Genomic DNA, 24,471 nt, shown 5'->3' on the forward strand with positions numbered 1-24,471 from the left:
AATATTCAGCCTAGATTAAAAAAAGGTATTAAAATATGTAAAAAATGTAGAAATAAATATTTTAATTTATATATATATTTTGATACTTTATAATAATTTACTATATATAAATTATTAAATATAGTAAGTAAATTATTACAGAAATACACACACTATAATTTATTATAAAAAAAAAGTAATTAATTAAAGTTGATACGGATCAACTAAATTGCAAAAATTAATAAACTATATTTTTACAACTTTTGAGTATGAGATAGATATGTAGATATATTTATTATTTTTTTGAATAGTTTTACAATTTTTTTAGTAAATAATAATATGTAAGAATAATATGACAAATTATACTTAATCATTTGTATTGTAACAAAAATTTCGAACGTAAAAGAACTTTCTCTTGTTTCTAAATAAAGAACTACATAGATATTTTATTAAAAACTTTCTCTAATAAAATCTTATTAGTCTAAGTGTGACCTTTTCGCGTGGTACGATTGTTAGATAACCTTATCGCGTCGTACGACTGTTAAATGATTTTAAGTGATATAAATAGTTATGAATCTTTAATTTATTTATTACAATTAAAACGTTTATATTATAGCCCCATACCCCGGCGCTATCTGTTTAGATATTTAAAAAATAATTTTAGGGTGTAGCAGGGAGGCTAGAGTTAAGACACTCCGCGCCCACTTCCCGCTGAATTCTGGAGGCACAGCGTGTTGAGTGGCGGTACTCAATACCGTATTTTGCCTCGACAAAGAGCGAAGAAATGAAAATTACTTTAAATAAATATTTAATTTCCTCGCAGCAGCGCAGCGGCACAAGCGTGTGACTGTACCGCGACGGTTGTGGGTTCGGTCCACACTCGAGGAAGTGAAATATTTATTTATATTTGTATTTCCATTTCTTCCCTTTGGTGACAAGACAAAACGTTCGAGTCTTAACAATAGGTTCTGATCGATTAAATAAACAATCGTTTAAAAATTACACATTCCAAATTCAAAAGTAATATTTTGTTTATTTTTAACAGTATTTATGGCCAGACTAAGCAGATAATCTATACATATTATAAAATTATAATTTTATTAAAATAAAACTGATATTAGTAAAAATAATTGTGTAATTCAGGCGGGTGAAGCCGCAAGCGAGTCGCTAGTGCCTACTAAATATACTACTAAATATTGCTCCGGTCAAGTACTGAGTCTCTTTAAGTAAACAGCCTCTTTATCTTAAAAATAAAGTGTTTTCCTAAAATATACTTATGACGTCAAGTGTCAAGAATTTATTTGCAAACAAAATATATAGGTACATATAAGTCTTACTCATTCCAAGTTCACGGATGCACTGTCGCGTCATAGATGCATGTTATCAATGATTTCTGTAACAATTGCAAATAATATACACTAATCATAATTCCCTGCTTAGCCTATAATATATGTATTAATATTATTTTAATTTTATTATAAAAATTAAAACATCGTTACATTGAAAAGTTATAGCTTTTGGGTAAAATAGAATTCATTAATTATATAAAATTTTACTTCTGAATTATTAAAATAAATATAACATACCTACATATTTGAAATGGGCTAATAAAAAAATCACTTGTGTGTTTAATGTGTGTATACCATACCTACACATAGTTACGATACTTGTGTAATGATAATTAGGTACATATATTTGTTTTTCTATCCCTGACATATTTATTTTAAGAAATACAGAACAAAAAAAAAATATATTAATTATTATATACAAATAAATTGTAAGCATGTTTTTATCATAATTTTATATGAACCCGCCATTGGGTCATGGTACAATCGTACCAACATAACAGACGCGAGGCCAGTCTAAATTCGACCTAATATGAATACAGTATTCGCATTCGCCGTCTGCGCGACGTTCACGCGTACTATGAGTGCGCCGTTTGGAATGGATTCTATACAGGAGTTTATAGACGGCCACAGTATGAATATGAAAACGTTTTTCGAAGAGCAAAAAAACAACGTAGAAAAAGCATTCAATTCCAGCTACCAAGAAGCAATACGATTAAAAGATTCGGTTAGTAATTACGTTGATGAGCAACAAAAGAAAATAACATCAGATATTAGCAATTATGTGGAAAGTGTCAAAGAAAGTGGGAGAAAAGTTGCCGATTCCTGGTCGTACCTGCCGATAGAGGAACCTGGCGCCAGGATGCAAATCCCCGAGATGTTTTTATCAGTGCCAGGAGTTATAACGCGAAATGATTATTATTGTGAAACACACGTGGTATTATCACAAGGTTATTTGTTAAGCGTACATAGAATCGCCAGATCACGAAATTTCGGGGATGTATCGAGGAAAACTATTCTATTACAGCATGGTCTGTTTGGCAGCTCGGCTGATTGGATTTTAAACGGGCCCGAGAAAGCGTTAGCGTATGTTTTGGCGGACGCCGGCTACGATGTTTGGATGTCTAATGTCAGAGGTAATAAATATTCAAAGGAGCACGTTACATATAAAAGCGATTCAAAATCCTTTTGGAATTTCTCTTGGCACGACGTCGCGTTATACGATGTTCCGGCGGTGATAGATCATATCATAAAAATTAAAGGCGAATGCGATATCACCTACATTGGCCATTCGATGGGAACAACTATTTTATTTGCCATGTTGACGCTAAGGCCCGAATATAATAATATTTTGAAAGCAGGGTTTGCGTTGGCGCCTGTTGCCTTCTTAACAAACCTTAAATCACCTTTAAAATCTCTTGCCCCGATTGCAAGTAACGTGGCTTACATGGAGATGCTATACGGTTCTCACGAATTTTTACCAAAAGATTCAGTATTAGGTAGAATGACTAGTTCTTGCGAGGTCGACAACTTTGATTCTGTAGTATGCAAAAATGTGATATTTTACATTTGTGGCACCAATGAAAAGCAATTCAATAAAGAACTCCTGCCTACATTTTTATCGAACCTTGGTACAGGCACTTCATGGAAAACTGCCGTACACTTCGCCCAAGAAATTGTCGCAGGAGGAAAGTTCCAACAATTTGATTATGGGAAAACTGATAATAAGAGGGTATACGGCAACGAGACACCTCCTGAGTACGATCTTAATAAAATCACTTTACCTATAAAACTGTTTTGGGCAGAAAACGACTTGCTATCTAGTGAGGAAGACGTAAAACTTCTATACGAAAAACTGCCCTCTTCTAAACAAATATATAAAATATCGGAACCAACATTCAACCATTTAGATTATTTGTGGGCAATCGACGCCCCTACTTTAGTCAATCAAGAAGTTATTAAGTCATTAGAACAAGTTTATTCGTTGTAAATACTCATTTAAATATAAATCGCAAATGTTTCGTAAACCTCTCTATGTGATATATTTTTTGCCTATTTTTAACTATTTTTTTTTTAATATATATTTTTTGTAGCAAAACAAACGTATTTTATTTATAATGTAACACAATAAAAATAAACATACCTGCATTTAAAAAAATTTAAGGTTACACATTTAAAGGTTTAAAAAGGCTAATTTAGTTTAATTAAATCATCTAAACAAGAAAGATTAAGAGGGCCAGTCGCGGCGCAGAAGCACATAATGTGACTAAAACCGACTGGTTGTGGGTTCGATCCCACTCGAGAAGATGAAATAAGTATTTATTTAAATTTATGTTTCAAGTTATCATCATATGGAAAAAATCAGGGTATTATAATTTGTCTGTAGAGTTATCAGATTATACATAAAAACAATAAATATCGTTTTTGTCACGAAATTCCCGCGAGATTGGTATTTACGCGGGAATTGCCGCGTTTGCCGTGCTCGTGTACAGTGATATGAAATAATTAGATATTTCTCTGTTAAATAATAAATTTCTGCGAGTTAAATCAAGTAAAATTCTAAAATATTAAAATTACAATTTGTTAATTATAAAGCAGTATAGATAACCATACTAAAATAACCGACCAATTTCCCGTAGGTATATCTCTCTAGAGACGGTCATTGCTGAAGATCGTGACTTCGTTGCAGTACTTAGCGTACGGTTTTTTTTTATTATGGAGGTTACTGGCCTGATGTCCCCTGTATTATGTAAACACACAATAATTTAACAAATAAAATAGAGGAGTCTTTCTTGCGATTTCTAAATAACAATCTTAAAGTTTTAGTCTGTCTGTTACGAAATAAATAAAAAAAAATCTATAAATTACGGCAAATTGATTATTGAATATTGAAATTATTGAAAGTCCAATACTCACCACTGAGAACGACGCTGTTGCAACCCTCAGGACGTAGTTGAAGATTCATCGGTGTAGTTTGAAGATTCCCAAGATCTAGAGCCCTATATTGCTCATATAAAGAGAATAAAAAATGAAAGCAAGTGTCCAAACATCATCATGGGAGGGGACGTCAATATCACTATATATTATTTAAAATATTTGTAAACATGCAATATAAGTATTCTTAATTCATTAGCCTAGCTCGCTATTAGCTTATTAGCGAGCGTGCCTAGACGCGGGAGATCGCAACTCTTAAAAATCCAACAGGATATCCACCACCTTACCCAGTAGGCTGAACTCGGTTCAGCACAGCTCCCTCATAAAGAAACCAGCCGAGGCCCGTATCTAATAGGCGCTCTTGCGACTTCGTGGCAATTTTTTTGGCACACCAACGAAAGCTCCACACCTCTAGCTCGGTTTTCCACAATACCCAGTGCCGATGTAGATTCTAAAATATTTAGTCGAGGGAAGTTGTTCTTAAAATTAGTATTAAAGTTATTGTTATTGTAAGCAGAATTAAAGTGTGTGCGTAATATATATATTTATTTATTTCTATCCGTATATTACATAAAATAAAAAAAGAAAATAACATAAACATGGTTTGTACACGAAACATGAAAAATGTAATTAAGCAATTATACAAAGAACAATATTTAAAAGCGCTGAGAAAAATCTTTATCTGTAAGATTTATAAAAATAAATCAGCTTCAGCTTCGCTATATCCCGCACACGCAGGGTAGGCAGACGCAATCTAGTGTTAAGACACTCCGAATATAATACCTAAACGAAGGGATACAGATAAGCTAAAATAATGTCAAATTAAGAATATTTTGTATAAGGAAGCACAGATTAATAAACATTATTATCCTTTAAGGATGTTTTTTTTATAAATTATAAAAAAAATAAGGCATGCAGAGGTAAACGAGCCAAGAAATTTTCAAAGCAATTTTTTTTTCTTATTCATATATAAAACAAATGAAGCACCAAAATAATGAATCTTAAACGTGATTATCAAATGATTTAACTATCATTAAGTAGTAGATTCGATTCCATTCCCGTATTTCTTGAATGCTGTCTTGAAGTATTAACGCCTATATAACAGAACTCAGTGTGAATGTTGTTTTGTTTTAGATAATGCATCCATTGTAGTTGCTTTAGAGAAGGCTTGTCGGTGTCTGTCTTCACTTCTATAAAGGCTATCTGTAAATATTTTTTACCAATTACATATTATATACAGTTGAAAAGTTAGTGATCGAGCTAACTCGGGAACTACCAGTTCAAAATAAAAAAATGTTTTTGTATTTGATAGTCAACTCATCGAGTAATGCTGTAGGGCCTACAGCATTACTCAATGAGTTGACTACCCAAGTTGGCTACCCAAGCTCGCTAAAAAAAGCTCCGCTATTAAAAAAAAACAGTCGAAAGAAATAGATACCTACACCCAAATAGGATCAAAAATTAAAACATCGACAATATGAAATTGGGTTTTATTTATTTAAATGAGAATAATAATTAAGACATAAGAATAATAAGGTACGACAGACAGTTCTTAGTCAATTCAATGTGACGGTTGAGCTTGGTCTCCGCACAGTTTCCCAAAGATTTTGAGACTTCCGATTTCAAATTTAGGAACCAACTCGCGGCGCCCTTTTTTACTTTCTATGGCGCACTAGGGCACCGCGGCGCACAGGTTGGGAACCCCTGCTGTAGGCTATATTACATCACATTAGTAGTATCGATGTAACCTACTGTACTTGCGAGCACCTCAGGGCTGGTGATCTGGTGATCGATAAAATACTTGAATACTCAATAAATAGAAAAATTAAAGAACCTGTCACATTATTTTAAGCTGCATAATGTAAAACCAAAAAAACGTGAAATATTTGTTAACATTTATATATATTTATTCATTATCTTCGCTCTCGTGTCTTAACACTAGGTTACCTACGCCTGTATGCGGGGTGCAGCGTGAAGTTGATTTAATTTGATTTAAAAAAAAATTGTACCTTTTTTCGATGTTGATCCCACATAGTAAGATCGGGGAATCCCGCAATAGGGTATTGCGCCACTCGCTTGCATAATAACGCGGCGTTGCGCGCGCCCAACGCAGAACACACGCCATATACAGCGTCCCAGGAAATTCCCCGTATTGGAGATAGTTCATCTAAGAATCAATATAAACGTTATTCCACACTTAGGAAAAAAAATATTAAGAAAACGAAATATTAAGAAAAATATTTAAAAAATTGAACGTAGTGGGATTTGAACCCGCGCCTCTTTGGAAACCGTCCACGTAAGGCTTAGTTGGTCAGAGCGCTCACGTTATACATTTTCTTAATAAGTATAATTTTGTTTTATATTTGAATATGACCATTTTGTAAATTGAAAAAAACTCAACTCACTCTCAGGTCTACTATCGAAAGTTAATTTCATTTCATCTATTAATTGTTCCATAGTAAATTCTTCGATCTGCTTCAGTCTATCTTCAATCAAAACTTGTCTGTTTGCATAGAAACTCTTACCAAACATGTCCAAAGGGAACATTTGATAATGTGATAAAAATATTCCATTTGCATTTTGTAGCTTTCTGTAAATGATATCCCAGAACAACAGAAAAAATATGGTAGTCACTATTTTACCCTCCCAGTGTTGCCCTGAAACAAATGAATAATATAATTAAAATATATATAAAATAAGTGAAGTACACAATTTTTTTATCTATTGATACATTTTTATTCTATTTTTAATTAACAAATACATACATAATTAATAAAAAGATTTTAAATCTTTTTTTTAAAGTCAATATAGAAGTTTTATTTGCTTATCATATTGTAAGGCATTCGTGAAATTGGAATATAATGTTTGTTAAAAGAACTAAGATGTATCTAAGATGTATATATTTTTTATTTGATTATATTCACTGAAGCCCAAGGGGCACTGGTCTGCACACCAAAAAGCCCCTTAATCATCCTGCTCATTTGTCATTAAAAAATAAAATCATAAATAAATCAGTACCATGTGTGTAAAGACCCTGGTCTATATAAAGCTGTATGCAACATTCCTCCGCCTCGTACACACTTATTCCCGTTGCTGTGTGTATTTTAAATTGTTTCTTGCCTCTGGTAGAACTTCTGAAATTAATTCAAAATATTTCTTTTTTATTATGTGACTTAATTTTTAATAATTATTATATTATGTTTAAAATTTTAGCATATAATATACAGATAGGATAACCTAGTATCCCGCATATAGTGTAAGTGTTAGGGTTGTGATAATCACGTATCGATCAAATTTCGGAACATTGAATGTTAAATGAGGAAACAACGCTGCGCTTTTCCTACCTACCTGAGAGAAGAATTGAAAAAAAATGAATTCCCTAGTAGGAACTGAACACACAACCGACGCGTTCACAATAAAATTTTATTTCACGAATATTGACGTTCCTAAATATAAATGAAATATTTACTTACTCCATGGGTTGCTTATAAAAGTGTCTTGCCTCAATATTCTTTTCCAATATATCTTCTTTGTTAGCGAATTCTAATAATTGTTCTTTAAGTGTATTACTAACCGAATTTTTTTGTCTCTTCGCCAGCAACAAGGCGCGAGGTCGTAATACATCTTTATGTATTTCTTCTAAATTTGAACGAAATCCATCTAACAATATCAACGCAGCCTAGAAAAGGAAATAATACATTTAGATTCTTATTGTTAGCAAAAAATTTTTTTTAGTTTCACTCTGTATCCCGCACACAGAATGGTAGGCAGAGGGAACCTAGTGCCCATTTTTCATAAATATTTTAATTTAATATTAAATTTAAGTAACCCATTTTTCATAAATATTTTAATTCCTCGAGTGGCAATCGAACTTACAACCAGTCGCGTTTACAGCCACCACATCAAGACTGGGCTCAGTTTAGTGAAGATGCTAAAAAAATATCCATAAATAATTATAAAATTTATACTCAGGCAAATTATTTTTTCATTTTCTCCCTGTATTAAAGAGGATAAAGTGCGGCGTACCTAGCATAAGGCTTAAAAAAATATATAAAACATAACTACCTCTTCTGGCTTGTTCATCAGTCTATCCAAAACTAACGCTTTCTCAGCGTACCATTCTGCCTTTTTGTGTTGTCTCCAAATATTTTGCATTATTAATGTTGATAGAATTTCTATAGCAATACTTATATTTTCTTCAGATTTATCTTTTTTTAAATCTACAATACCGTTTTGTAATACTTTAATGTAGATGTAAGGTGGTGTGTATCTATGCAACCATTGAGGAACAGTTCCGTAACTAAAAATAAAATAATAATATATTTTTTGAACTTGAGGCCAGTTGTAGCACAGGGGCACAAAGTTTGACCGTAAACGCGACTGGCATGGGTTCGATTGCTAGTCGAGGAAATGAAATATTTATTCAAATGTATATTTCCATTTCTTCGCTCTGTGTGGTGTCAATGAGCGGCTTTGAGTTCCACCACTCAACACGCAATACCTCCAGAATTCGGCGGAAAGTGTGGAACGGAATGTGGATGTGTGTGGTTTATAAAAAAACAGACATTTTGGCTGAAGACACGATAGTGCAATTCCCACTTGTGGAAATTATTTATTTTAATTTTCCCGCAATAAATCAAATATTGAGTTCAATAAAAAATAATATATTTTAAAACTAATTAAATTGAATCTAAGGTTTATAGCCTTACATATTTTGTAAGGCCAGAATATCTTCTTTGAAAATTAAAACAAAATTTCAATTTCTTAGCTTTGCTGGCTTTGTTTACTATTAATATTTAAAATTTATGCAATTATTAATTATTTGAATTTATTCTATATTACCAGAAATTATTACAAAATAGGCAAAAAACTCAAATTGCGTTAAGATAGCAAAATATATAAATTACCTCTTCATTTTCTCCTTATCTACAAGATTATATAAGTTAAAGACATTCTTCACTATTGAGCATTTCACAGCCACATTGGTCTCTTCCAGGAAATCTTCATAAATATCACGTGCCATAACATAACTGCGAAACACACATTTAACCAATTATTATAAGTCACACCCTTCTGCCCTTGTGCCATGACAGATCTTTTTTATTTAATTTCACTTATGAAAACTAATAACTCAACATTTCTTTAGTTTATATTTGATTTAAAGTTACCTCTTAAATTCATCTCTATTCCTAAATACAATACTAGCATTATCCAATTCCATATTCTTATCAATGGGATATGTCTCTATCCTTGCTTTGTCATTGATAAGCAATAACTCTAGGCCTTTCTCTCTCAATGTACTTTCATTTATACCCAAATACATAAGCATATAAAGTTCCTTTAATGTGTTGCGAGCTTGATCTGACAACTTGTAGCAAATTCCAACTTTAGCAGATAATCTAAAAAGTAAATATTTATAAAATAATTGATAAAACCTAATTTTAGACATCATATAGATACAATTGATAAACGGGTAACTGGTTCTTAGAGATTTAAATCTCTTGTAATGTGTAAGATTTTTTAAGCTTCAGGCACTTAGAGGAGTATGCGTAATGTTAAATATTTAATTTCCCCCAGGTCCACAGCCTCATATATTTAATATCTATTTTCTTATTATTTTTGAAGCTTCACTCTACATTAAAGCTTATTATTTTTGTAATATCTGTCTATACATCGGACATTTAGGCTTGAGGCTAGTCATGCCTCAGGAACACAAGCTTGGGACTGTCAGCACTACAAGTCGATATCAAGTTGAGGAAACGCCTCTAGTAAAGAGTCAAGTCGCGGCGTTAAGTTCCACCACTCAACATGTAATGCCCCAAGAATTTGGTGAGAAATGGGGAACAATTTTAACTTAACAGAGTATCTTAACACTAGGTCTTCAGGTTCCCTCTGCCTGCCCTGCTATGTGTGGGAGGCAGTGTTAATTGAAAAAAAATATAGATATTTAATTATAAATACATTGACATTTAAATATTAAATAGAACTGAAATAAGTTACATACACTTTAAGAAGTCTATTATCATTATTGCTCTTGCCTCCCTGAAAGTAATTAGTAATATTTTTTTTCTGGGATCGAAACACTTTCAATGATTGTATGATATCTTCTTTTGTCTTAACATTCTTTATATTCAATTCTTTGCAAACAGTTTTTAGTTCATCTAATTTTAATAGCTTTACTAAATCGTCAAATTCTAAATCCATTTTTTCTCCTAAAATTAAAATACATATAAAAGTTGACGAACTAGTTGTGTTATATAATGTTAATGCTTAAACTACATGATTTATTAATTATTAATCTAAATCGTTTTTTGTGTTCTAATATAATTATAAATTTTGAAACTACATTTTATTACATACACAAATGACACAGAGACATAAATATTTAAAATCATTACATTGGGTTTTATCACATTTAAAGGTGGGTGGCAAACATAGTGGTTTGGGGGGCAAACATAGTGTTTTCATGATGTTGAATGGTCAAAAAAACCACAATAATGAGACTGTATTTTGTTACAATTTAAGAAAATGTTAATAGTTAAGGGTAACATACCATTGTTATAACACACAGCAATAAATCCATTTTCAACAAGAGAACTTAATACTTCATGTAACATAAAGTTTTCATTTCTTTTCTTGTTGCTTAAGATTTTTTCAATAGAATCCATTTTGTGCCAACTATCTTTTCGCCAATAAAGCCTACACACCAGATGCATTCCCGGTTTTATAATAAATTGTGCTTTCTTCAAAAGATTTACACTATTATCTTCTAATAGATGTTTTAAATCATCATCATGCAAAAATTGATAAATTATTTTCAGTAAAAATATTGCTGAAAAATTTGTCACAAAGATCAATTAAAATTTCTGTATTTCAATTTCAAATTAAATTAAGAATATAATAGAGAATTTATTCTTTAAAAAAACTAAACTTAAGATAATAATATGTAATGAATTTATTAATAGTAAATCATAGTTACGCTTATCATCAAGTCCTTCACAGATGTCCATGAAATCTTTAGTAAGAAAAAGATCAGATTTATTACTTGATAATGAATAATTTAAATTTCTTTTAGCTTTTGTCGGCGTCTTAATTGTATAATTTCTTTTTTTGGTAGGCGAGTAATATTTACGTTTTGATGGTGTTAGATAATCTGGTGATTTACTTTTGGAAATATCAGGAGAAGGAAAAGGCGTTCTTTTTAAACTATTTTCTTCATTTATTTTTGTACTACTTTCTGGGGTAATTATTACTGTGCTATCGGAAGAACTGGAATTGCCAGTAAGATCAATTTCGTATATGTTTTTCGGTGTTTTAGGAGACTTTGTAGGTGTTTGTTTTAAACTTAAATTAAATTTTTTGCCTCTTCGCCTTTCCTCCATTTTTTCAGCAGGTCTAGATTTTAAGCTAGTTGACTTAAAATAGTTTGTTATTGCAACTTGTTGTTTCATATTAAAATCTTCTTAATTCACAATGTTACGTTGCTAACTGACAACATTATATACTATAATACTAAAGATGCTGATATTAAGTTTTATTTAATAAAATTCTCAGCTCCACAATTATTAAATTATTTTTCAAAGTTATTTACAAACTACAATAATACAATTGTAAATAGCAATGTCAAATTTGACAAGTAAACAATAACTCTATGGATTTAAAGCCGACTATACACGCTACGGTACACCGGAAGGAGTGCTGTGTAAGAAAAGCAATGAAACAAGTAAAATAATAATAGCGCTGTTATACAGTGGCGTAGGAAGAGTGGGGTTAATAAGTGGGGCAAATAGTCTGCAAAACTGATTAAAGCAAACATTCCTTTTCTATAATCCTATTTTAATTTCAATATATTAATTGATGACCATTTAGAAGGCCGTCGTGACGCAGGGACACAAGCGTGTGACTGTATTACTGTAATACGACGATTGTGAGTTCGACTGCCACTCGGTTCAATGAAGGAATAAATATAAGTAATGAAGTAATAAATTATTTGTTATTTATTAATAATTTATTACTTCATTACTTCGCACTAGTGCCAACGCAAATACGCGGCGTTGAATTCCGCTGAATTTTTATATAATAAAAATATTTATTTAAACATTTTTATCGTAATTTAGTACGTTGGTAGATCGTTTGATATCAATAAATCTCGATGGTTAAAATTAGTTCTTAAATGACATTATAACATACTTATACACTGAAAAGCTTTTCAAAATTGTTTTTCTTTATATCGAATCTTAAATATTGTATATTGTAATAAAAGTATATAAAAAAGGAATAAATTTCCTTTTTTAACTCGTCTGCGGCCATGTCAAAGGAATATAAACGGATATCGATGGGAAAAATCAGTGGTCTTGGTCTTAGTTTTGGACGGCGCACAAGTACAAAATCAAAAATAGTAATAATTTCCAAAAAAAAACTTTATGTATTTAAATATTTAATATTCTAGCCGCTTTATCGGCTGCCTGCTTAAAAATATAATTGAATAATTGAACTAAAGTGTTCAATTTCATTTTTCAATTAATAGTATTAAAATATGGTATGTAGGTAGGTATATATAGATTTTTATTAATATCGTACTTGAAAAACCGATTATTTTTCAAATGCTATGCCATGCCACTTTCTGTTGCCACGGGCCAAAGATTTAGTTTATATAGAAATGGAAGTATTGACCAAACAACGATGTCTATAAGTAAACCTACTTCTAAACAGATGCGAATTTACCAGCCCACATATCAGCTAAATTCAAGAAAACCTTTCAATACAGAAGTTGTGGAGAAAATACTTAAACGTATCGTGAGTTCAGAATTGGAAGAGGTTGAATATAGTGAAAAACAAATACCTGATCTGTGCTTAACTTTGGCAGAAAATGTAAGGGCGGCAATAAAAGAAGAAAATTATGACAGGTACTATCAAAATATCTATAACAATTATTAAATTATAATGTAATTGTCGTCTTTAATACAATAACTAGATTATATTGTGATTATAAAAAATATGTACATATTACCAACGATAGCAGCACTATCAGCGTTCTCCTGTTTTTATTGCTATTGTTGCAGACCAAGATGTTGATAAAATTATTATTTTTTTGTAAATTAATGACGTAACATGTTAAACATCTACATTACTTTATTTAAATAAGGTATAATACTTATTTAGCTACTATTATAAAAATATAAATATTTAAGAACAAAATCCATCAATACTGTAAAAATAAAATTGTCTTAGTATTTCTCTAAATCATATATATTGAATAATTAATTTAAATGTAATTTTCCGTTCTTCAAAAAAATAAATAAAAAAAGACGAGTCTATAGATGAAATAATAGAAAAATAATGTTTTATTTTTAATTACAGATACAGGATAATAGTCGCTGTGACAATCGGCCAGAGGAGACAACAAAGTGTTCATATATTCCATTCATTTCTCTGGGATCACGAGAGAGATGCTTTCGCCACATACAACTTTGAAAACTGCCACATTTATGCCAATGTCGTTGTTTATGGAGTGTACTTTGACTAATATGGAGTAAATTATTTGTTTAATCCTGTGATTTTATTTTCTTAGTTTTCATGAACTATGGAAATTTCATAAGCATTAAAATATTTTTTCATAGACTTGTAGTACAAGGAAAATATAGTTACAATTATTCTTGAGAGTTACTGGAGGGTTAATAATAATGAGGGCTTAAAGGGAAAATAAAATAAAAGGCTCAATTAAGCATTTTTACAGATCATACATATTTATTTATCCATTTCATAGTATAGATATCACACTGGCCCGCCCTTACAAAAATAAATGTGTAATACGTTAACGACTATCCGTCGTAGCTGTCGCGGCCGCGCAGGCTCCGCCCCCAGACCTGGGGCTCCGGGGGCGCCTCCACAATAAATATTGGCATCGATTCCATACTAACCTACAACAATTTGGACACATCCACGAGCGGCGCGGCCGCCGCAACTCACGAGTACGCTATTGAATTTTGTCAGATATTCTTATAGAAGAGAATTCAGATAAATATAAACCATTATACAGGTCGATATACAAGAGAATTTAATCAATAATATACGTATGTTAACATTAAGAAATTCGCACATATTTGACACATAAAGCGACGAAGAATACGGTTAAGAGGACTAAGTGAATAGCTTTAAGATATTGGTCCGAGACGATGAAGCGAGTCGTATCCGCGCAGACGAAACTAGCACCAAGCCAACGTACGAGAAGCAACATGTCGCACTAACTGCACCTGTACCTGGACAGTATCGGTCAAAGTAAAAAAGCTACTAATATCCGCTCTCTAGTTCACAACCAACGCTGTCGCGGCGCGGGGCCGGACCCAACACACCAAAATGACAATCGGACCCTAGGTACGCGCTCACGCAAATTATGCTCGTGAAAAAAATGTTCAAAAAGGGTAAACATTTATATAAAAATCCTACGAGTCTGTCGGTATGCTTTGAGGTCGAACATAGGTTGCGTCAACGCTGGCAGGTAGTATTGAGCAGTCGTGAGAGCCTGAAACTACTGATTCGTTTTACTCCGGAACACCCGGATTACCTCAGCCTTTCTTTACCCAGATATATAAATGTTACATGCGCTTGATATGTTATACAGATACAAACTTATAGTACTGGGTACATACACTTACAGTTTATAACCATACTGTACATTATATAATGGCGGTTTAAACTTACACTCTTACGAAATCAAAAGTACTTTAAGTATATGCTAGGTATATAAAAAAAATGCAGTGAACATTAGTATCAAAACATTAATTCTAAAATATTTGTTTACGTGTATTTAGCTTTAGATATGTGATATTTGTGTGTAAAGATACATAAAAGTTTCATACTTATAAGAGATTTCACGTCGACATTTCATTTACAAAAATACGACTTATATAATAGTTGAATGTTGAACGAAGTCTGGATCCACAAATTCAAAGAGTCACATACATTTTATAATTATTATTTGATTAGGGCTCGATGAGGGAGTAACGGTACTTCGAGCTTGTATACCTGGTCGCTGCTGGTGCCACACCAGACAGTGGCAGGTGCGATTTATTTGATTTGACATTTATTTGATCTTTCTTAACTAGAAAATAATTTACAAAACTTCTAAGTATAAAAAATATAATTATAAAACACTCAATCGTTTTTTGAAGCCCAAATAAAATGAATGTTATGAATAGGCAGCATAATAAACACCTAGTACAAAATATCACACGCAAGGTATCGTTTGCAGTTCCGAGGGGCGCGCGAGGGCGGGGGTGGGTCACCAGGGGCCAAATTTTAAACATTTACTAATAAAATATTAAAGCTTAACATACATAAAGATTAAGCATCTCTGCACCTTAATAATACAATAGCCATTCAAAATAATTGCAGACTAAAATATTCTCATCCTAAAAATAAAATCTTAAACATTAAACTATAAGAGTCGACAGTTCGGAAGCTAACTTAGGCCACATTCAAAATTAAATGTGTTTAAACATAAAATTAATTTAAACGAATTCGCTGTTCGAATGTGGGTAGTTGAATAATAATAATAATAATATTTTTTTGTTAAATCTAAATGTGATGTTATATTAAAATTAATAAAAACTATATTAAAATGGTCCGAACTGAGGTCGTCGCTGTAAACAATGAGAAATGAAGGGATCGCACAGTGCCGTCAGACTTATAAAAGTAAACATGAGGCCGGTGTAAGCACAAGCCGAACGAGACGAGATTAGCTTCAAATTTAAAATAATCAATTGGCGGTGGTTTGTCTGGTCCTGTTCTCGGGCGAAACAATTCAGCTAGATTCTTTCTCCTTCTCCTTCTCTTTCTCCTTTGACTCTGTAATTTTAAAATATTATTACAATTTAAAATGAAATATAATTTTGTGTTTATTGAAACCAGCAAATAAAGATATAAAGCGAATAAATAATATGTGTATAGCATAAAAAATAATTCATATTATAAAGATGGACAGAAGATTATTTTAGGCAAAGCTCAGCGTAGTAATAATATAAGGAAGCTTAATTACTTTTTAAATTTCCGCAATCTAACTAAAATTATGAATTATTTTTTATTTTTTTTTAATATTTATTAAAATTTAAGATGATAGTGTAATGATCATCTCGATGTCTTATGACCAAGCTGGCTAAACATATTTTTAGACCAGCCTTTAGATCACCATAAAAAACATAAATTTAAAATTAATTTTTTTTTGCAATATCAATTTACATATTTACAGTAAATTTAATTATTAAATACATTTTATGAAGAATAAAACATTTCGTTTTGAAATTATTTTTACTGAAACTTTTTTATTTATATTATTTCACTGTTTTAAATTTGATTCCATATTATGTGTCTACTAAAATATGAAATGATTTCGTGTTTGTTTGCTTGTGTGTTCTACGTCTTAAATATAAGCAGTAAGCAATGATGGTATAGGCAAATGATTAAGTATTAAATATAACGTCAGACGTTATTAAAAAAAACTAATTCAGCAGATAAATAATTTATCGATGGTCGTATAATTTACGTTACAATTATTTATTAATTTTAATAAATAAATAAAATATATCATTGTAAAATTATAATAATGATAAAATAAATAAAATATTTGATTTGATAGATATCGACCGATATCGTGAACCCCACTGCGTAAGCGATCTAAAGGCTGCCGTATCGAATGACGGCGGGACTTCAGAAGCCCGCCATGTGCGTTTAGCCTGTGCGTAAATAAGCCAAAATAAAAAAAAACGAGACCTCCCTAATAATATTAATATTTGGCAAATTGCAAAGCGACTTAAGTATTCTAACTTTTAAATATTACTATTAAATTTAATAATTATTCTGTTCGTCCGTGTGAATTTGTAATATTGCAAAAATTCATATCATAACTTTATTTTAAAGCTAAAAATCGAAAATGATATACGATATTATCAATAAATTGTTGGTCTAAATTTAAATAAAATTGCTGCAAAGCATTTGCTTGCCGAAGCTCTGTTTAAGTCGCCAGAGGTCTCTACGCATGCCTGGTCACAGATCGAGACTGACCTTCGTCACTACCGTTAGTGACCTCCTCACCATTCTTGTCGCCATTCTCCGCTTTCTTCTCCTCCTCTTTAGGTTCCTTGTCCTTCTTTTCCTCAGAGCTCTCTTTAGCTGGTTTCTTCTCTTTACCAGATTTGCCTTTGGCAGGCGTTGCTGGTTTAGGCTTTGGCTCCAATGAAGGATCTAGTACGAGCTTGCCGATGTTCTTGCGATCGTGCATCTTTTGCATGGCTTCACCCACCTGTATAAAAAAACAATATTAATCAGTATATTATAAAATATAAAACTGTTGTGCAGGATTAATGACCAGTAAAGAGGATTGCCCGAAATTCCTTATGAAATGGAAAAAGCAAAAGATTTAACGTTTTATGGGTCCCACAAATGAAAACGTTGTGGGTTCGATTCCTAGTCTCCTTCCACCACTCAACACGCAATGCCTCGACAATGCAGCGTTGCGTTAGGAACGGAGTGTCTTAACACTAGGTTCCCTCTACCTATTCTGCTACATCCAGAAAACAGCGTGAAGCTGAAAAAAACCAATAATAACAACAATTCCAACTCACATCCTCCAAAGCCCAAGTGGAATCCACGATCGGCTTGACCTTCCCATCAGCCCAAAGCGCGAACACGCTGTCGACCGCGCGGCGCACGGTCTCGCCGCGGCCGTGCTGGAACAGCAGGTGCCGCAGGTTCAGGCCGGCGAGACTCTTGTTCTCGTCGAACAGCTTGATTGGGGAGACCTTGTCCACTTGCCACCACTGGGGATTATAGATATGTTAGTAGTTTAAGGTTAAAAGCGTTTTGGAAGTACTAAAAGGTAAAGAGAAAGTTATGTTATTATTTATATTCCTAGTAATTTTGACAGTACTTAAATATATATTTAATTAAAAAATAAGAACTAAAAACTAAAATCTGAGTTTTTATACGAAACAATAGATGGAATTTGAAAAAAAACTATGCAAATTAAATCAATAGTTTGCTACAATAGCCTTTATTAAGTAAATAAATCGTAATATAAAAGTTTATGGATATTCATTTTAAATCTGAGCGAGTCCATAACTTTTTGTTCAATCCGAAGCTGAGATGTTTGGACAAGATAATTAAAACATTAAATACTCACGGCACGCGCTGCGCTGAAGAAACTCTTGGTTTCGCCGGTCACGATGTTAGATGATCCTGCGATATACGTCATTGCTTAGTGCATTCAACTTGATAGAGTAATTTTATGAATTTACTAAACGAAACCTTAGAATAGTAATAGTTTTTTTAATTCTCAAAAAGTGTAACTAGCAGGGAAAGCAGACGAACCTGGAAACCTAGAGTTAAGACACTCCGTTCCCATTAAAACACTTCCGTTCCCCAGTTGGTATATCTACTGTTAAGATTAAAAATAAATTTTGTTTAAGACCATTAGCTAATGCATGAAGTGTCCGTCAATTTTTATTTCAGTAATTTTACGATGGAATAAAATTAAATATCCCTCTCTACGCTATCGAGGAAGGCATATCTGTTTCACTCTGACCCAAATCAGTGTTGTTTTTGCTGCCCTCCATCAGTTTTACAAGCCAACAAAACATAGACGGGAGTCGTAAAAAGAAAATATATTTATTGCTCCTTTAAACTCAGAACGACGCCATGCTATAAATATACAAAGTATTGAAACTAAATTTCAAAGTTGGTTTCTCCATAAAAAACTCTTACCATAAAGGATGTATCGTCCCATTGGTTTGAGGAGAGAATAGCCTCGATTGCATTCCTCCCCGCAGAGACAGTCGAGCACGATGTCAACGCCATCAGAGGAAATCCTAAGTAAAAGTAGTTTAAAATATGTTATTTATCTTTTTTTTTCTCTTTTCTCCGTATTGAAGTCAAAAACTTGGTGAAGTTATTAGTTGTTCAGATACTAAAGTACCTATAATAAACTTATAAGAAATGTAAAAAACAATTGTTTATGGAAACAAATTCTGGCGCATATTTCCATTGAAAAAACATAAATAATATATGAATTTCTATTGACGTTTAAATGCAGGTCTAAGAATAATCTAAACAAGGGCGGTCCCAAGTGGCTGATGTAAATCTCTAGACATAAATATGTAAGCGGTTTTGATGTTACATATGAGTGAATTCCTTTGCCAACCATTTTATATTCATAACGTATGATTGTCTATGGAAATATCAGGAGGTTAAGTGATATAATATTTTTTAGCTTCACGCTGTATCCCGTACATAGTAGGGTAGGGAAAGGGAACCTGGGAACCTAGAGTTAAGACACTTCCGTTCTCTACTTTTCGCTGAACTCTGATGGCTTTGCGTGTTGAATGTTGGAATTCAACGCCTTGTGACCCTGACCCACGACTGTCCTCATATAATAATTATAGATATACAGTTAATTCTTAAACCCAGTATGTACCAACAACTGCATCTGAACCCTCACTTATGGCTACGTTCAACCGTTTGTTTACGTTGGGACCATGCAAGCCCGATCTGTTTATCCATAGAGATTACCAGTACAAAAATATCTTTGTCTATTTACGAGAATTAAATACTGCGCGGCTGTTACAAAACAGCTGCCCTAAGGAGCGAGTTATAAACGGAACAATTAGCGTACTGTACCCGACGCGATTGGACCTTGACTTTAGTAGATGAATCTTTCCATACATTACCTACTTATAGAGGCAGTGGTTCCTGTGACTTTCGAGAAAAAGTTGTGATATCCTACTAATATTACTTTGAAAGTTTGTGAGGATGTTTGATCCATTTTAACGCAAAAACTACTGAACGGATTTAGATGAAACCTTACAGAATTATAGCTTATACATGAAAATAATACATAGGCTATAATTTATGTAAACATTTGGTACAATTTATCTATTATATAACAAAAATTTTAACCGAGCGAAGCTGCGTTTGGGTCGCTAGTCGCTAATAATTCTACAGTTCTTCACTCTGTGACCGATAAACTATACGCATCTGAAACTACTAAAAAAAATACAGTCGAATTGATAACCTCCTTTTCTTACAGAAGTCGGTTAAAAAAGGCGCAAGATGCCGAAATTTGGCACTTATTCTAGGGGGTGTGTTAGTGTAAGGGAACCCTGAGCAATGAAAAAATATTTATCATTATATCCCATTATAGCCAAAGCCAAGCCCAAACAAATCTTAGATTATTCATTTTAATTTTAAGGAAATCAAATAATTTAATTATATTCAAATACATGATAAAGCAAAACTTTTGTGTTATACGATAAAAACGTATGAAATACAATTGTTTAAAGTGCTATATTAACGATATGGGTGGGATAGAAATATGTAGCACTAATAACTGTCAATTAAGAAAGCTTGGGATCTGGAGCAATTAGTTAATTACTCACAGGAATGTGTGCAGCTACCATGTCTTTACGTTCATAGCACATTTAAAGGATATGATTCAAAAAATTTTCAACAAATACACCAATTGTAGTTATAAATCATTCTTTTCAGCTTCATCCGCATATAACAGGATATGCAGAGGTAACCAATCTAGTGTTTAAGACACTCCGTTCTCCACTTTCCCCCGAATTTTCGAGGCACTATGTGTTGAGCGCTTTGCCTCGCATTAATAAATAACAATTCATTCCCTCGTGTGGGAATCTAACCTACAACTACCGTTTACAGCCAGCACGTTTGTGCCACTTCGCCAGGACGGCCTCGCCTCTATACAATAAAAAAAAATGATTATAATATGTATCTTATCATGACGGAAACCGATTTTATAATTTCAAATGTGTCTCTCCGCCCACGATCGATTAAGGGACTATAAAAATGTAATGTTAGCAATAAAGTTATTATTACTGTCGTTCAATTTGTTTTCATACAAATTTCATGTGGCACTTTATTAAATTGTTTAAACTAGCTTAGAAAATATATCGCAACTTTAGAATTAGTCACCTTTTAAAAATATCAAGTTTTCGGAAACGTCAAATAAAGATATGTACGTTTTTGTACAAAAAATAGGCTTACAAAATCATTTTAGATGATACAGTAGTAAATGCTTCTTAAATTAATTGTTGATTTATTTATCTATATATACATATTTTTTCTTTCTCAAAATCATGGTTTTTTTTTAAATAGGTAATAGTTTTCCGCCGAATTCTTGAGGCATTGCGTGTTGAGTGGTACGGAATTCAACACCGTGTTTTACCTCGACACCAGAGCGAAGAAAATGGACTAAATATTTAATTTCCTCCAGTGGAATCGAACTCACATACTCTAGCGTTAACATTTACTTTATTAAATACTCGAAAAAGAATAAGCTTGAGTTTCAGAACGTATAAAGAGGGATATGAATTATATTTAGATATGATTTCACGAAAGCATATTTAAGGCACAATTTCTTTAAACATGATTCATAAGGAGAATAATATAAAAAAAAGAGGCAAAAAGCACTCTCGATGTACACTCTAAACGACAAAATATGATTAATAACATAACAGTGTTCGTATAAAAAAATATTTTCAAGAGAAAAGTAATTTTAGTACGGACATGCTGACATTGTATGAATGACGTTTTTATACGTCGCCGTCGTCTCCAAACCGTAAGAAGTACAATGGGTGGCTTATTTTTTTTGTAAGTTAAGAGTTTCTGCTCGTGGCAGCTTAGTGGCATGCTTTTCTGTTTTGAAACTTTATCGTTGAATGCATGTATTTTAACTAGTTTTTGTATTTTTTTTTCAGTTCCACGTTCTATCCTGCATGTAGCAGGGTAGGCACAGGAAACATAGTGTTAAGACACTGCATTGCCCCTTTACCCCGCTTTGCTTTGTTACCAGAGCGAAGAAATTAAAATTTCCCCGAATGTTGATAGAACTCACAACCACCCACTTGTTCCACTGCGCCACGATGACCTTCCATTTTTAAATTTATTTTCCTGCGTTATGAATACTTACTTTCTAACTTCGCTGGTGTAGTCACTTCCCCTCTCGAGGAGATGATCGATGTTATTGTTGTTTGCCTTCAAAGCTTCGTGCTTGCTCTTGGAGCAAACGCCGAATACAGTCACGCCCTCAACGGTTTTAGCTAGCTGAGCTACGGCTTGTCCCTATATGAAAGATAGAAGTTTTAAATAAGAATTTAACAATAAATATAATTCAATTAATTTGCATAATTTACTTGAAGCATTTCAATTGTTTATAAAATTCAAATTAGCTTCACGGTGTATCCCGCACACAGCAGGGTAGGAAGAGGAACCCAGTGTAAAGGCCCTCTGTTTCCCACTTCCTGCCGAAATCTAAGGCATTTCGTGTTGAGTGACAGAACTCAACCGTGCTTTGCCTCGACACCAGAGCGAAGAAATGAAAATATAAATGTAAATAAATATTCTGTTTATCGAGTGGGGATCGAATCCACAACCGCCGTGTTACACTCCCATCCTTGTGCCCCTGCGCCACTATGGCCTCGGACTACGGTATTATAATTGTATTATTAAAATAATCGAAAATAATAACACCTAACTGTAGTTAACACGCAACTCTCGTCTAACGCGGTTATATATTTCTAAATAAGCCCAAATCATATGTAATTACAGTACATAAATTATATTGTGTAATAGAGAGTACCTATATTCCAAGGAATAAACCATATTCTAATGTAGATTCCTACATTTTAGCTCACCTAGTCTGTATTTCATTTTGTTAAAATAATGTTATTCTTTATCTTATGTATGTACAAGCCTACATTTTCGCTCGTTTATTCTGTATTAAATTTTCCTAAAATAGGTCACCGCGGTGTAGGTTTTATATTTTATGACAAAGAGAAAACGTACACTACTGATTTAGGTTGATTTATTTTGTATAATTTTAAAGAAAATATAAATGTCAAGCAGTCGCGAGATCGCGGTGCTGTTGAAACTGAGTAATGAGATCCAATTTCGTTCTCCAAATGAGACGACAGATGGAATTTTATATTTTTAATGATGTCTCGGTAAATTTAATTTTGTTAATTTTAATTAGAAACTCCACACTAACATATCTTATGTGTGTAAAATGGAAGTTAATACATAATTACCACTTCAAATTACGGGTCATTGACTCCCTGGTAATGAATGATGTAATGTCGGAAGCGCGAACATTCCAGACCGCACAAAGATTTTTCTCACCCAATTCGAGGCAATTAGACAACTAACTTGAGGCCAGTCGTAGTAAACACGACTGGTTGTGGGTTCGATCCCCAGTCGAAGAAGTGAAATATTTATTTAAGCTTATATTTCCATTTCCTTTCTCTGGTGTCGAGGCAAAGCGCTACGTTGACTCTGCCACTCAACACCCAATGCCTCCAGAATTCGGCAGAAAGTGGGGAATGGAGTGTCTTAACTCTAGGTTCTCTCTGCTGCGTGCGGGGTACAGCGTGAAGCTGATTTAATGTAATTTTGATTTTATATTTTCCTTCTTTCGCTCTGGTACCGAGGCAAAGCGCAGTGTTGAGTTCTGCCACCAAACACGAAATTCAGCGAAAAATAGAGAACGGAGTGTCTCAAAACTAGGTACCCTCTGCCTACCCTGCTGTGTACGGAACACAGCGTGAAGCTGATTTGATTTAGATTTAGGCAACTAACATTCCTCGTGTTCAGTAAGCGAGCGCATTCCCTCGTAAATTAGCAGTTTTCGCCGATATTATGTAGAAATAAAACAGCACATGTCAGGGTCAATGCTACGGGATTATTTTAAGAAAACATCATTTATTTGCTTGTGGATTTAACCAAACCCAACTCCATTTTTATTTAACACACAAATAATTATGAGGAAGAAATAACGAAATATCCTGTTGTCATTATCAATATTTTTTAAGACATAAATGGAATTTGAACCAACTATCGTCGTGACTCGTTCTCAATGAGACACTTTCCAAACATATCACGATAAGGAAACGTTTTAAAATAACTACTTACATATATATATATATATAAAAAAAATATACTTTTAAATAAACGTTAATGTTTAAAAGCAAACATATAATTATTTAAACACAGTATAATGACAGATTATACGGCGCGGCGGTTCGTCGAATCGCGGCTTCAAAGGTTTCATTTGTATTTTGCAATCCTATCTAGTTGGTGTAATTGAAACTCAAGTAATAGCAGTAAGCCGACCGTTCCAGCCTCATATATTACAATATATCAATAC

The 24,471-nt window shown here is 32.9% G+C and overlaps 3 protein-coding genes and 1 pseudogene across 7 annotated transcripts in view; 2 read left to right on the forward strand and 2 right to left on the reverse strand.

Annotated features, from left to right (window-relative positions):
• Positions 1-1,488: 1,488 nt before the first annotated feature.
• LOC146532145 (lipase 3 pseudogene) lies at positions 1,489-6,245 on the forward strand (annotated as a pseudogene). Its single transcript, XR_014878752.1, has one exon. The product of XR_014878752.1 is annotated as a lipase 3 pseudogene (transcript).
• LOC146532146 (fanconi-associated nuclease 1-like) lies at positions 4,793-11,889 on the reverse strand. 2 transcript variants are annotated; one of them, XM_085197503.1, is made up of 11 exons: positions 11,239-11,889; positions 10,813-11,091; positions 10,264-10,471; positions 9,428-9,658; positions 9,167-9,289; positions 8,325-8,559; positions 7,733-7,938; positions 7,278-7,393; positions 6,665-6,916; positions 6,269-6,426; positions 4,793-5,462 (listed from the first exon to the last, which is right to left on the reverse strand). In XM_085197503.1, the coding sequence occupies exons 1-11, from the start codon at positions 11,708-11,710 to the stop codon at positions 5,283-5,285; spliced, it is 2,460 nt and encodes an 819-aa protein (XP_085053629.1). In that variant the 5' UTR covers positions 11,711-11,889; the 3' UTR covers positions 4,793-5,282. The 2 variants fall into 2 exon arrangements, with proteins under 2 accessions (XP_085053629.1, XP_085053630.1); XM_085197504.1 differs by lacking the exon at positions 4,793-5,462 and adding an exon at positions 5,905-6,041.
• Positions 11,890-12,420: 531 nt separating this feature from the next.
• Positions 12,421-14,955, forward strand: LOC146532147 (dynein light chain Tctex-type 5-A-like). 2 transcript variants are annotated; one of them, XM_085197509.1, is made up of 3 exons: positions 12,421-12,657; positions 12,972-13,165; positions 13,620-14,955. In XM_085197509.1, exons 1-3 carry the CDS (start codon positions 12,568-12,570, stop codon positions 13,783-13,785), a joined length of 450 nt encoding a protein of 149 aa, XP_085053635.1. In that variant the 5' UTR covers positions 12,421-12,567; the 3' UTR covers positions 13,786-14,955. The 2 variants fall into 2 exon arrangements, with proteins under 2 accessions (XP_085053635.1, XP_085053634.1); XM_085197508.1 differs by lacking the exon at positions 12,421-12,657 and having other exon boundaries at positions 12,813-13,165.
• LOC146532148 (putative NADPH-dependent quinone oxidoreductase VAT1L) overlaps positions 13,980-24,471 on the reverse strand; it is a 29,587-nt gene continuing 19,095 nt past the window's right edge. The window contains exons 4-9 of one of the 2 annotated variants that reach the window (XM_085197506.1): positions 22,240-22,391; positions 19,017-19,120; positions 18,436-18,491; positions 17,879-18,073; positions 17,319-17,556; positions 13,980-16,106 (exon numbers count right to left, since the gene is read on the reverse strand). In XM_085197506.1, the coding sequence (XP_085053632.1) occupies positions 16,063-16,106; positions 17,319-17,556; positions 17,879-18,073; positions 18,436-18,491; positions 19,017-19,120; positions 22,240-22,391 (789 nt within the window). In that variant the 3' untranslated portion in view covers positions 13,980-16,062. The remainder of the gene's footprint in view (positions 16,107-17,318; positions 17,557-17,878; positions 18,074-18,435; positions 18,492-19,016; positions 19,121-22,239; positions 22,392-24,471) is intronic. The other variant, XM_085197507.1, reaches the window with a different exon arrangement.

Source organism: Heliconius melpomene, chromosome 14, assembly GCF_056956725.1.
Source record: "Heliconius melpomene rosina isolate 202511_hmr_F chromosome 14, ASM5695672v1, whole genome shotgun sequence".
Taxonomy (NCBI): domain Eukaryota; kingdom Metazoa; phylum Arthropoda; class Insecta; order Lepidoptera; family Nymphalidae; genus Heliconius; species Heliconius melpomene.